Consider the following 13475-nt stretch of genomic DNA (forward strand, 5'->3'; position numbering starts at 1 on the left):
AATTGCAATGAGCAAAAGTCCAGAATGCTGAAATTCCATCCAAAAGTTAGAGGCCCAGTGATGAATTTTTCAGCTTGGTTTAACTTAACAAGTTGCATCATCAGGATAATTAACTGATTTTTCTCCACAAATCCTACCCAAAAGAAAAACATACATATACATGCATAATGTGAAAAATATGAAACATTAAAAAATGACAAGCAGCTTTAAATCCAAATTGATATTGGATTTAATGATAGTGTTTACAGATCATACAAAGGCAAAATATAATTTGTATGCTTTTAATTAAACATCTCATGGGGTGACTTCAGTCATTAAAGTTCATAAATCATGGTTTATAACTATGTTGATTATAGGCTAGTACCTAACCATTTTGGATTATTTTCTGCCTTCTAATCCAGTGGTGGGTTTCTATTATTTTTACTACTGGTTCGCTTGTGCACACACGCAGAAGCGTCCGGTGGGCGAGTGGGCGGAGCACTACTACCACCGCTACTACCGGTTCACCTGATCAAGGGCAAACTGGCAGCAACCCACCTCTATTATAGTCATAGTTGATTCCTGGCAATTTCCTGGACTAGTCCCTGCAGTGTTTTGGCAAAATTTTCAGAAGTGGTTTGCCCTTGCCTCCTTCTTAGGGCTGAGAGAAAGGGAGTGGCTAAGGGCACACAGCTGGCTTTATGCCAAGGCAGGACTAGGACTCAGGGTCTTAATCATGGTTGCCTATACCAACTGGTTCTCCCTTTATGGATGAGTTAGTAAATAATGGATCAAATCAAAAATAGTTGCCATGAATTACCAATTTCAGCTATTCCAGAACTGAAGCAGTATCTGCTGAGACACATTTCCTTTAAGATATTTTAGACCCCACTAAACATATTATTAAATAAATATATTTGCATTTGTTTACTAGTTTCATTTCTTGTATCAATATTAATATTTCATAATGTCAATAATTAACAGCAAATATTCCCCTTGGCATCAATGTTTTTCTCCATAGGAAGAACAACTGGAAAGGAAGTATGGAAGAGATGCTAACAACCATGAGCTTCAGCTGGCAACTAGCTATCTAGATATTTTTCACAGATGTCCCACTTATCCAACAAATAAGCTAGCATTGTAATAAACGTTTCATATTTAAAAAAGGCTATTTTGTTCACCAAACCTGAACAAGACAAAGCAGAAATAGAGTTTAAATATAGTCACTGACAAAGAGAGGGCCACCAGATTTGGGATGCAAAAATCTGGATGAATATTACAAGACAAGAGTTTGCTCTGTATTCTTCTTGTCATATGTCTACAGCCAGATCTTTGTAGCCCATGTCTGCTAGCCCTCTCTACATCTAATAAGGTGTTTATTCTGGGCATAGTAACATCAAGATTCAGAAAACAAATGTTTTGTAAGGTATTATGAAATACAGTGTATACTGGCATCACTTCCAACTACTCTTATTGAAGTACTATATAAATAACTTAGGAAAGACTGTCCATGACCTACTGTAAATCTATTCCTTCTTTCCCAAGAATAGTTTCTGTTGACCTTGTGAGTAATTATATGAAAGTTTGGCTTACTGCTGAATGGATAAGCATAATTATAGAAGGCCTCTTTTGCAAACCTACTGCTTTCTCTGTTTCATTTCATTTCTTTTTAAAATCACGTTTTGCTATTTTGATTCTATGTCCCATGATGCTTGTACATGTTTATTTGGAATAATAAAGAAGCACAGGAACCCAAAATCATACTGGCAATAGCCAATCCTCATTTCTCTAGCTACAAAGATGCCTTCTGAAAATAAATCCAATCCTTAAAAGAAAGTGGCTCTCCCTGCAGCCTGAAACCCAGTGTAGCTCTTGTTGCTTAACCCCACAACTCTTCATCTCCAAAGCATCTTAGATTTGGCATCAACTCAAAGGGCACCTCGCAGACTTTGCTCTTTCCACATTTTAGGGATTGGCTAGGAAATGCAAAATCCTTTCCTAACCAGCCTGTTGACAGGAAAAGGAATAATCCAAGTATGACATAGTCCCTTAAATCTCAAGGACAGGCTTCCAAGATCATACCGGAAAAACACCTCAGACAGTGGCTGCTGGAATCTATTTCCCCTTGTCTCATTTTAATACAAGGGACTCAACATTACATTGGAGTGAAAAGAGAGCAGTCTGTTGGTTGCAAACACCATTTGATCACACAATCTGTTGTGTACATCTGGCTTGGGCAAAGGCCAGCTACACTGCAGACAATTCTTAAGGAAACTGCCTTGGGGAAAAATAGAGCAAGGGACTATTAACTCAGCATCATAAAGGAAACTTGGAAAGAATGAGAATTTGAGTGCAAGATTCAGTAGACTCTAGTCATTCTCATCCGTAGACTCAAATGGAGAGCAATCTTGCTCAAAGACAAGTCTAAGGAGTAGAATTAAGTAGCTTAACAGGCCCGAATATCTTAGCCAATTCAGCAGAAAAAGCATATTCCTGTTTAATATAAAAAAGGGACCAGAGACTGGCTGTGTCATGGAAAATTAAATTTAAGAGGAACCAGAACCTATCAATTAGGTGAAACCAGCACATTTGGGGGCTCTCCCATGGATGATTATTAGACTCACTCTAAAAACAGGTAGGATTTATGAATATATAGGTCCCAGTTTAAAAAAATCAATTTAACATCATTTATATTGGCTTCTACATTGGTCAGAGTGACTACAGTAATCACTAAAATCAAGACCAGACAATCATCATGCAAAACAAATTATGTAATAAAAGGAACTACGGTAGGTACAATATACAAGTTCAGAAAAGTGTTTTCCTAGCAGACACTTCAGCTTTGGAAAAACTTCCAGACAGAAGTACGCCCAAACCAAAACAGTATTTTCTTTTTGATGTTACATTAAAACATTTTTAACTGTTCAGTAATTTAATCTTTCATATTTTCAGCAAGATGATTAGTTTTTGCTCTATATTTTCTTTCACCAATATGCCCCAACACTGGAAGTCTTTAAGAAGATGTTGGATAGCCATTTGTCTGAAACGGTATAGGGTTTCCTGCCTAGGCAGGGGGTTGGACTAAAAGACCTCCAAGGTCTCTTCCAACTCTGCTATTGTATTGTATTGTATTGTAATAAATAGGTTGTGTTAACCCAATGGATTTGCTTTTTAAAAGCAGGAATGCCATTTAAAATAGCATAAAATATATGCTATTATCATTGTGACAACTTTTAAGAATGAAAAATGTTTAATTATTCCTCATATGCCTGTTTTATTGTCTAGTATACTATGTATTTTCAAAATCTAGAAAACGATAGATACCTCAATCTGCTGAAAATATGTTATGTCTTCCTTGTATTATGCTGGTCTTGTACTGGGAATTTTGTCCATCTACAATTTTGAACTGCCATGTAAATATTTTTTGATCATCCTGTGAATTTTCTCACCAGCATTACAAAAAGCAAAGAATCTGTACTAATCAAGGGAAAAAATCCATATCAAGATATTAATTTTGAAGACATTTTTTAAAAAAAGGTAAATAAAATAGCAAGCTTTTGAGAATCCCTGAGCTCTTCTTACAAGGTAAGATTGTATTAAATAAATGCGTTTTTCCTAATGAAGAGAAGCATGTTGAAAACATTTTGTGACCTGTGAGTTAGAATATCATTTCTACACTAGAACTGAACAGGCTTTATGCTTGAGTGATCTACTTTGCTTTTTATTAGAAACAAAAGCACCATCCAACAGAATCTGGCATGCAACTACTGTATTTTCTTTCTGTTGTTGTTTAGCTTGGAGAAACAATAGAAAAAGAAAACCTCAAGCACCAAATCAGAAGCAGCATTTCTGGCCTCCAGATTTAATAACTGGTACAGGATGGGAGATCTCAGCAAATGACACTCCACCACTTACCCCTAGAATAAACTGCCTCTGCTAAAAGCTTCTTCAACTGTATTCTGAGAACTTGCTATCTTTAGTTTGATACACAAATCAATACTCTTTTATGACACTTGTAAAAATCAAAATATATTTCATGAAATAAAGATATGTAACCACTAGTCATATATCCCATAATTCCTCCAGGTAAAACATACTTGGGCTGTTTTTCCCAAGCTAAACAACCAGATGTTCCTTAAGAATATTCTATATTTCTTTGGAGTCTAACAGTTTCGGGGCGGGGGGGGGGGGTTGGCTCCCAAATATGGGAGCTCTATAGGAGTTTATAAATGGTGGCTCAGTGGCTAAGATGCTGAGGGTGTTTATCAGAAAAGTGGGCAGTTTGGTGGTTCAAATCCCTAGTGCCGCATAACTGAGTGAGCTCTCGTTACTTGTCCCAGCTTCTGCCAACCTAGCAGTTCGAAAGCATGTAAAAAATGCAAGTAGAAAAATAGGAACCACCTTAGCGTTCTGTGCTGGCGTTTAGTCATGCTGGCCACATGACCACGATGTCTTCCGACAGCACTGGTTCTTTGGCTTTGAAACAGAAATGAGCACCACCCCCCTAGAGTCGGGAACGACTAGCACATAAATACAAGGGAACCTTTACCTTTACCTATAGGAGTTTATACAGGCTAAACAGTTCACCAATAATTGGGTCGCAGAGGGTTATAAATACCAATGCCTTTCCTTGTATTTAATCTCCGCCAAGGCGAAGAGTGGTATTTCCTGCAAGACTACAGCTCCCATCAATCCTAACCTCTGCCGGCCTGGCTAATTTACATTCCCACAACCGAGCGGTGGTGGGGGGCTGTCACAAACATTTGTTTGCCTCTGGAGTAAACAACGCAGGAACTCCAACGCGTTGCCCCACGCTTAGCGCGGCGGCGCCTCTGAAGGGGAGCCGCCGCGATTGTCCTCTTCGCAGGCCCCGCCCCTTCCTTGGCCGGGATCCAATCCGTTAATCGGAGAGGGGTATTTAAGGTCTCGCCAAAAAAGACGCCCTCGCTACTCCTTTTGTAAGGTCGGCACGTGGGTCTGGAGCGCCAGAGAGCGGCTCTCAGCTCGGCTGGCGTTGCTAAGCTGACGGCGGGGTTCTCTCGACCTGCAACTTCACCGCCTGCGCTTGGCAAGGGAGGGAGGGAGGGAGGGAGGGAGCGAGCGAGCGAGAGAGACACCGGCCTGGACTAGCGGGGTTGGTTGGTTGGTTGGTTGGTTGGTCGGTCTGCCCGCTCGTTACAGCCCAGACAAGAGAAGGCGGGGCGGCCACGGCATGAGCACGCAGGCGCGGGGCCAGACGGCTCGCAGTGACTGCAGCGGTGGGAGCGGTAGCGGTAGCGGCGAGCTGAGTCAGGGCTCGCATCCCCGGTGGCAGGAGCACCCGTATCCTAAGGGCCGTAGCGACCTCGAGGCGGACTCCGCGGCCATGCCCGTGACGGAGAAGGACTTGGCGGACGACGCGCCCTGGAAGCGGATCCAGCAAAACACCTTCACCCGTTGGTGCAACGAGCACCTCCGCTGCGTGAACAAGCGCATCGGCAACCTGCAGTTCGACCTGAGCGATGGGCTGCGCCTCATCGCCCTGCTGGAGGTGCTCAGCCAGAAGCGCATGTACCGCAAGTACCACCAGAGACCCACTTTCCGACAGATGCAGCTGGAGAACGTCTCGGTGGCGCTCGAGTTTCTGGAGAAGGAGAACATCAAGCTGGTCTCCATCGGTGAGCTGGGCGCGCTTGCCGCGCTCTTCGGGGCTGGGCAAAGAGAGCTGGAGCCGGGACGGGGCGGGCGGGGTTGGTGGTGTAGCCTTGGCCTGAGGGAGTCAAGCGGCTTCCTTTCCTGCTTTTAAGGTGTTTTACAGCCCAAGCTCACAGCAGACCTTCCAGAAACCCTAATTTTCCGCTGACTAGCTTGGCGTTGCCCGCCCGAGCAACCCTCCCCTCCTTCCTAATATTTGCAGCCGCGTTAAGAGAGGCAGCTGGGTTGGATTCGCGTGAAAGCTCAGAAGACCCTCTGGGACTCTTTCAAAGCTTGAGGGGACGGGGCGCTGTGGCTTGACTTTTGTCCAGCCAGTTGCCAAGCCTCTTCCTGGAGGTGTCGGTGCGCCTGCGGGAGCAGGAGGAACTGAGTGGGGCCGTAGGTTTGGGAAGCCAAGCCCGCCACTTGCGGGCGGATACCTGCCGGGTGCTTGTTCTACCCGCCAGTCAGGCTTTGAAGCGGCTCAATAAGGCGCCGCTGTGGGCGATAAGATAGCCAGGATACCGTTTTCTTTCTTAACAGTAACAGAGCCGCTCAAGCAAGAGTATACAAGGAGTTTCTAGCCGAGAAGGAAAGGCGCTTTAAGTTTGGGATATCCGCTCCTTTCTCTCTGTCTCCCCTTCCCCCATCTCTTCTCCAAATCCGGCTTTGCCATTGCAGAGACTATTTCTGGCTAGCTCTAAGAAGGGTCGGAGCAGATCCTGAGGAAGGGCAGATGTGGCTGTAGCTTGGCAGACAGGATTTCCTGAGGTGCCTCCCTCCCAACAGGTAGAGGCCCTTTCCTTTGGGCTGCAGGATTTGGGGCTTCTGGGTTGAAAATGTAAAGGAGTTTGCACTGTAAAAAGCCCAGCCTCTCAAAACTTCAGGGAGAGAAGCATGCATCAAATCCTCTTTGTATCAGTTCAAAAGCAAAACAAAGTGTTGTAATGGTAATCTATTTATGATGTTTGTATTTCTCTGAAAAATGTTAGATGAACACACGTGGTTTTTCCTATCAACAGCAGCACCCTGTGAGGTAGCTTGATTAAGAGTGAGTTGTCTAAAATCACAAGTAGATTGTATAATTGGACAGGGATGTATGTGGATGTAATTGGTCAAAACACCCCAACATGCTTATTTTTTTTTACCCTGAAAAATATGCCTTAAAATCATGGTGCATGGTGCAAATCTTTCTATTTGCAATATGGTGCAGTGTTATTTTTTTTAGCAAGGGTCCTAAAGTGCACCTGTATTTCTTTTAACTGAAAGCAAACACATCCTGTGTAAAGCCAAACCCCAAAGTGGCTTGATTGGTTTTGGCTTTGCGTGATGTGAGGAGTTAACCACTAAACTAAGTATAAACTAAGTATAAGGCTTAGTGTTTGTGTACCAGGACATGTCTTGCTTAAGAAAGGATGGTTAAATCAGACTGTGGGCTATTTATGTGACTTCAGATTTAATGTTAACCATTTATAATTGGCTTTTTGGTCTTTTTGAGTCAGTTTTCAGTTCCTGGCAACTGTCTAAACAAGCCCAGGAAGATTTCTTGGCAAGAGTTTTGAAAGTGGTTTGCTATTGCTGTCTTCCTGGGGTTGAGAGAAAAATGGCTGGCCCAAAGTTACCCAACATGCTTTGTGCCTAAGGTGGAATACATGATCTCCAGGTGTTTAGCCTCAGACCTTTAAACACTATACCAATTAATGCTCTTTAACATTAATTACAATTATCCTATTGGTTACCAAAATCTCCTGGTACTTTACAATAAGATCTATTTTTCCATTTTTGATTTCAAAATATGCTATTTACGGTATTTAGGTGAACTTTGTCCCATTATATCAGAGAACTAGGCAGTTAATTCAATATGAAACTTCAAACATTAGGCCAAAGGTGAACAGACTTCAAGCTTATGGGACTGATTTAGTTTCTTTTCTAAATCTCTAAACTACTCCAATTGGAGCCAAGTGGAAAATAAAGGTGCAGGAAGACACATGTAAAGAATTAAGGAAAAGGTGCCTCTGAGCAGATGTTTATCTCAGGAATTTATGATGAGTACTGATATGTAGCCAGCAAATCTTTTCACCACACCAGTTTCTCTTGTAGAACATCCTAAAGGGAACATGGAGGTTTTAAACATTTCTGTTAGACAACCAAGAATTGGAAACTGACCTATTTCTGTTCATGACAATGGGTAGGAAATCTGTGAACTGGAGTTCCACTGAGGATATTGACCATGGTAGCAAAGGCTGTGTTGTAATCAAGCAATGTTTGGAGGACATATGTACTCCATTCCTTGCTTTAAAATGTACCACCAGTTCATGATTGTCATTTTTGTTCCCCCCTGGGACTATGAGGAATTGCCTAGTATAAGCACGTGACTCTCCTAGATCTGTATAAGGAAGAACTTGTCTTACAGTAACCCTGAATTTCAAGGTTAGAAGAACCAGACGGCAGCCTTAATAATTCTTACGACATAAATGAAATGTATTTGGATCTCCTGTTCATCATAGCTGTCTTTAATGTTCTGGGCTCCGCCTAAAGCAAAAGTAAAATTCTTGCAGACCCAATACGTCTATAGTCTGGCATCTTTTCCACATGGCAACGCTAAAGTGCTGTTATCCTATGCAGGAATTGGCAGAAAAAAGTGCTGGTTTAAAAAAGCAGACTAAGAGCCCTGGCAACCTCTACTTTGCCTCTACAATGAAGCTGAGTAGGGTTTCTGCCAGCACCAGAAGCAGAGGGAGGAGCAAGGCAGGGTAGGAGGAATGTCTCCTTGGGTGCCAGTAGCTGGTAGCAGAACATCTAAATGTTCTGCTCTCGGTTCTGATTTCAGGGCGAGCTCATTCTTTTAAGATTGGAAAAATAATAGCAAAGAGCCATTCTTCCCTGCTTCTGTCTTCTTTTCCTGCTACTCTTGGGTACTTGGCAAGGAGGAAGAGTAAAAGGGAAATGGGGTTTTAAAAAAAAGTGTTTGAGGGACATTTGACATATAAGTCTAGGTGCGCTAAAGTAGACACATGTCATGTATGTCCTCTGCACTGAAAGGAGCCCTGGCAGCTATACCAAGACGGTGTACCTGTGGTACAGCCATCCGCTTACTTGCAGCTTAGGTGCTGCATAGCTGGAGCATCTGGGAGGCATCCTTGATGCAAAGATCTTCTGGAAGAGTCCCAGACAACTTTTGGACATTCTTCCTGCAATTGCAGTGCTTAAGGTGGTGTGCGGGTGTGAGTGCCTGAGTCATAGGAGTCTACTGCTGGCATACCTGTGATAAAGCTATCATGGGGTTATTTGTAGGTACAGACTGACGTGGGATGTGGTGGCTCAGTGGCTAAGACGCTGAGCTTGTCGATCAGAAGGTCAGCATTTCAGTGGTTCGAATCCCTAGTATTGTGTGACAGAGTGAGCTCCCGTTACTTGTCCCAGCTTCTGTCAACCTAGCAGTTCGAAAACATGTAAAAATCCAAGAAGAAAAATAGGAACCACCTTTGGTGGAAGGTAACAGCGTTCTGTGCACCTTCGGCATTTAGTCATGCTGGCCACGTGACCACGGAAACGTCTTCAGACAGTACTGGCACTTTGGCTTTGAAACGGAGATGAGCAAGGGGAACCTTTACCTTAGCCTGACTGATTTTCAAAGAACCCACCTCCTCTTCTCTCTCTGTTTCTGCCCCACCTCCCAATGTTGGAAAAGAGAGTGGGGAAAATGGCTTTTTGAGGAAGTAGCAGAGGCCTGACACTTGCTGCTACTGAAAAGCTGAGTAGTAGCTTAGAAGTGATGAGTTTACAAGGAAAATAGGACTTGTCTGTGGGGAGCTCAGCCATACCCCTTTAACAATTGTTACCCTGTTTGATGAATTGGAGTTCTGTCTGAATTCAAGCTAAGGATATTAGTTGGTTCTCTTTTCAGTTGTGTCTCCAGGGTATAAAACTATGTTGTTTTGAGCAAAACGTGACCTTGAATTAGAGACCTGGAGCAGAACTTTAGAGATGCTGTGTCTGTATAAATAGACTTGAGGCTTTAAGGAGAAGTTATAGAAGAAGGAATGCTGGCTCCCTCTATATGTAACCCATATGTTTTGAAGCAGGGGAACTGTGCTGAGCTCAGATGGAGTCTCCTTGTAGAAACATATCTCTGACAGCTGCTATAAACTTGCTTTTCCAGAAATTACTTCACTCTCCTTTTTCAGTTTAAATATTAACAGTAGAATAACTTGTTACCTCACTTGGCACTTTGCACAATAGGAGTCATGCGTACTCTTGCACTACTTATGCTGCTATAACTGGCAGAAACTTGACACAACTATTAAGGTGGAGGAGTGTCTTTCACTAAGTATTCAGCATCTTCTATGTTATCCTGGGAGCGGCTGCTTAAGCCCTCATTAAAATTGGGATTATGATTACTGTAAAACTCGCTATGTGCATGTATATCATATCTTGTTGGATAGTTAGAACTGAAGCTATAGAATACCAATGTATTGGATTTTAAAACCTGTGAAAACTATTACTAGGTAATCCTCGATTAGGGACTATAATTGAGCCCAGAATTTGTGTTGCTAAGCGAGACCATTGTTCAGTGAATTGTGCCCCATTTTACAACCTTTTTTTGCCATAGTTACGTGAATCACTGCAGTTGTTAAGTTAGTAACATGGTTGTTAAGTGAATCTGGCTTCCCCATTGACTTTGCTTGTCAGAAGGTCACAAAAAGTGATCACATGTCCCTGGGTCATTGCAACCGTCATAAATACAGGCCAGTTGCCTGTATTTTGTTCACACAACCATGGGGATGCTACAACGATTGTAAGTGTGAAAAATGGCCGTAAGTCACTTTTTTCATGAACAGTCCCTAAATGAACTGTTGTAACTTGAGGACTTACCTGTATTGTGAAATGTTTAAAGGACGCTTACCTTAGGGCATAAAATAAAATAAAAATACTTTATTCTTTAAGTGCCATTTACTGGTGACTTGTAGCATGTGGTTTTAGGAAATAATATCAGAGTAGTTCCTTATCCACTTTATTGCAATCTCAGTTTTCAGGTGGGAAGTGGTCATTTGAAGATTTTTTTTAAAAAAATCTGATGGCAATAGCTGTATGGTTCCTTGTCTCTCAGGAAGTAGCCTTGAATGTTTTTCTCTCTCTTCAATAATTGACTCCGTGTGGGAGAACAAGGAGAAATTAGATCCAGACAAGAGAGAAAGGGAGCCTGTTGATCAATAAGGAACTGAATTAGGGGACTGGATGGAAGTTTACTAACCTTGAAAAAGCAAGTTCCTGAATTCTCAACTGTCAGTAGGTTCACAGATAGCTGCTCTGGCTAGGAGTACATTTGCAGTTAACATCTAGTGAGTCAATTGTGGCCATTTCCAAACTGATCAGACTTGGCAATTGTTGTCCATGCCTTGGTTATATCCTGTTGATTGTTACAACTTGCCACATTTAGGGAAAGTCCTTAAGTTGCAATCAGTATGAAATGTATAATGTAATTGATGCAAAGTATAAGGAACATATGCGGTGGCATTCATGACAAGTTGCAGTGTCATCAAAATGATGATGTTTGTGCAGTGAGGTCATCACACAAATGTTACAATTACATGCTTATGTCACAATATTTGAAAGTTGTGGAAAGTATGTGATGATGCCACACAGGTATCGTAATTTTTTCCCTGCAGATGCCCATATCTCTGGGGTGCCTGACCTTTCTTGGTACAATATAAGATGCTTCAAAGCCCTAAAGTGGCTTGGATCCTGGCTATTTCAGTTGCATCACTTCTATTAGCTTTTAATGCAGATTACTAGCTTTAGTTTGTACTGAAATTTAAAATAACCATTTTGATAGCTTCCTTTCATACGTGCAAAGTAGAAAAGTGGAGTATACAAATCACACAAATACTTCCCATGGATCTTTCCTTCATGACTATCTCTTCTTTCTCAAGTTCTATTTCCTTTTTTCCTGGGACAAAAGTAATGTATGATCTTGAGAACATATGATATAGCTTGAGCAATCATATCTGTTTGGAGTTAAAGCACACTAACTTCAATGAAGCTGGTATGTTTCTGTAGATTTACAGCCTAAGGCCAAGGAGAAAAACTTAAAACTATAAGTGCTGTAATAAGTATGCAGCTTTACCCCCATTTAGGTTATTTTACTAGTTTGCCATTGGACTATGTTCAAAACCATGTTTTGGCCCTAGTATTACTATAATTCCTGAAGTGTATGCAAAAAGTTAAATGCTTTATGTATTATTATCAAGTGGGACATTTATCTACAATTTGGCAATCTCATTCTCTCTCTCTCTCTCTCTCTCTCTCTCTCTCTCTCTCTCTCTCTCACACACACACACACACACACACACACACACACACACACACACACGCACTGCTCACTTATGTAGATGTACATTTTAGGCAATAAATTTTATTAGTATTGCCCTTGTGTTCATCTAAAATGCAATAGCTGGCTTCAAATTGAAAGTTGCATCACACAACATAAGAGGCTATTAAATTGTGTTTTTTTTTTTTTGTTGAAAAGTAAATAAAGTAATAATTAAGCACCTGTGTGTTTTGGCACTGGAAGCATAGTTAATGACTAGCTATCAAATTTAATAACTGATATTACGCTGAACTGTTTGTTCACTTGCGTGAAGTGAACGATTTATCAATTTATATTTTTCCTCCTGCTCACAACTGGATCCTGAATATAAGCTTAGTGGACGTTATAGAAGTGTTACACAGTCCTACTTTAAAGTCCAGGTTGTGATATGTCTTATTATACTTATACACTGCCAGATTTATATATGGAAACTTTTCCTGCTGTAAACATGACAGAGCTTTTTGGTGACCAATAAAATGATAGTTGTTAGATCAGCGGTTGGACTAAAATTTTGAAGTATCACTCATTCAAGAGAGATGCGTGCCTCCAATGTGTGAACAAGTTCCAGTAAAATGGAATAACGCATCCTTCGGTTATTCCCTTCTTAATTTATACTCTTAAAGTGGCTTGTAACACACTCAATATGAGAGTTAATTGTAGATATTACCAGTAGTCCCCAACTTATGACTATTAATTTAATGACTCTTCAAAGTTTAAGGCATGGAAAAAAGTGAATTGTGACCCTTGCAGTGTCCCTGCAGTCATGTGACCATAATTTGAATGCTTGGCAACCAGCATGTATTTACAACTGTTGCAGCATCCAGAGACTATGAGATTGCCATGTGCAAGCTCCCCAGGGGGACTTCCAACAAAACTGGATTAGTTTTAACAATCATGATGGAAAAGGTTGTAAAATTGGATGCAATTCATTTAATGGTTGCAATGCTTAACAATAGCAATATGCTGATCCCAATTATGGTTGTAAGTCAAGGACTACTTGTACACATTCCTGAGAAGGCCATATGTTTAGCTACTGTCTTGGTGACCAGTGTTTCCCTATGCTGTCATGTGTGGCCAAAGAAGCAATTCTTTGTCAACGAATACTATGACTCTTCATAAAAAAGAAAATGCATTATATCATGCAACATATTAGCATGAGTCACTCTACCAGGATTATTGATAAGCATTGTTGATACGATTTTTATACAGGGAGATGTGGTAAACTCACTCCATGGTAATACTTTAGTAATCCATTCATGCAGCACTTGTCCTTTTTTATCAGTGCTTCAGCAGGGTGTGTGCTAAGGTGTGTTAATTACCTTGCAATTAATTTATTATTCAAGCAACTTCCAGTCTTCATTTTGGTTTGAAGAATCAACCTGTATTTTAACTAGAGTTTTGGGTGGAGTTGTTTAACTGAAATATTTGATTTATGGGTTTCTTTATATGCAGT

The 13475-nt window shown here is 41.2% G+C and overlaps 1 protein-coding gene across 5 annotated transcripts in view; it reads left to right on the forward strand.

The window, feature by feature from the left end:
- Nucleotides 1–4925: 4925 nt before the first annotated feature.
- The window catches only part of FLNB (filamin B), a 93541-nt gene continuing 84991 nt past the window's right edge, over nt 4926–13475 (forward strand). For all 5 annotated transcript variants that reach the window (XM_081935630.1, XM_081935632.1, XM_081935631.1 and 2 more), the window contains exon 1: nt 4926–5636. In XM_081935630.1, the coding sequence (XP_081791756.1) occupies nt 5192–5636 (445 nt within the window). In that variant the 5' untranslated portion in view covers nt 4926–5191. The remainder of the gene's footprint in view (nt 5637–13475) is intronic.

Source organism: Natrix helvetica, assembly GCF_964273705.1.
Source record: "Natrix helvetica genome assembly, chromosome: 1".
In the NCBI taxonomy this organism is placed as follows: Eukaryota; Metazoa; Chordata; class Lepidosauria; order Squamata; family Natricidae; genus Natrix; species Natrix helvetica.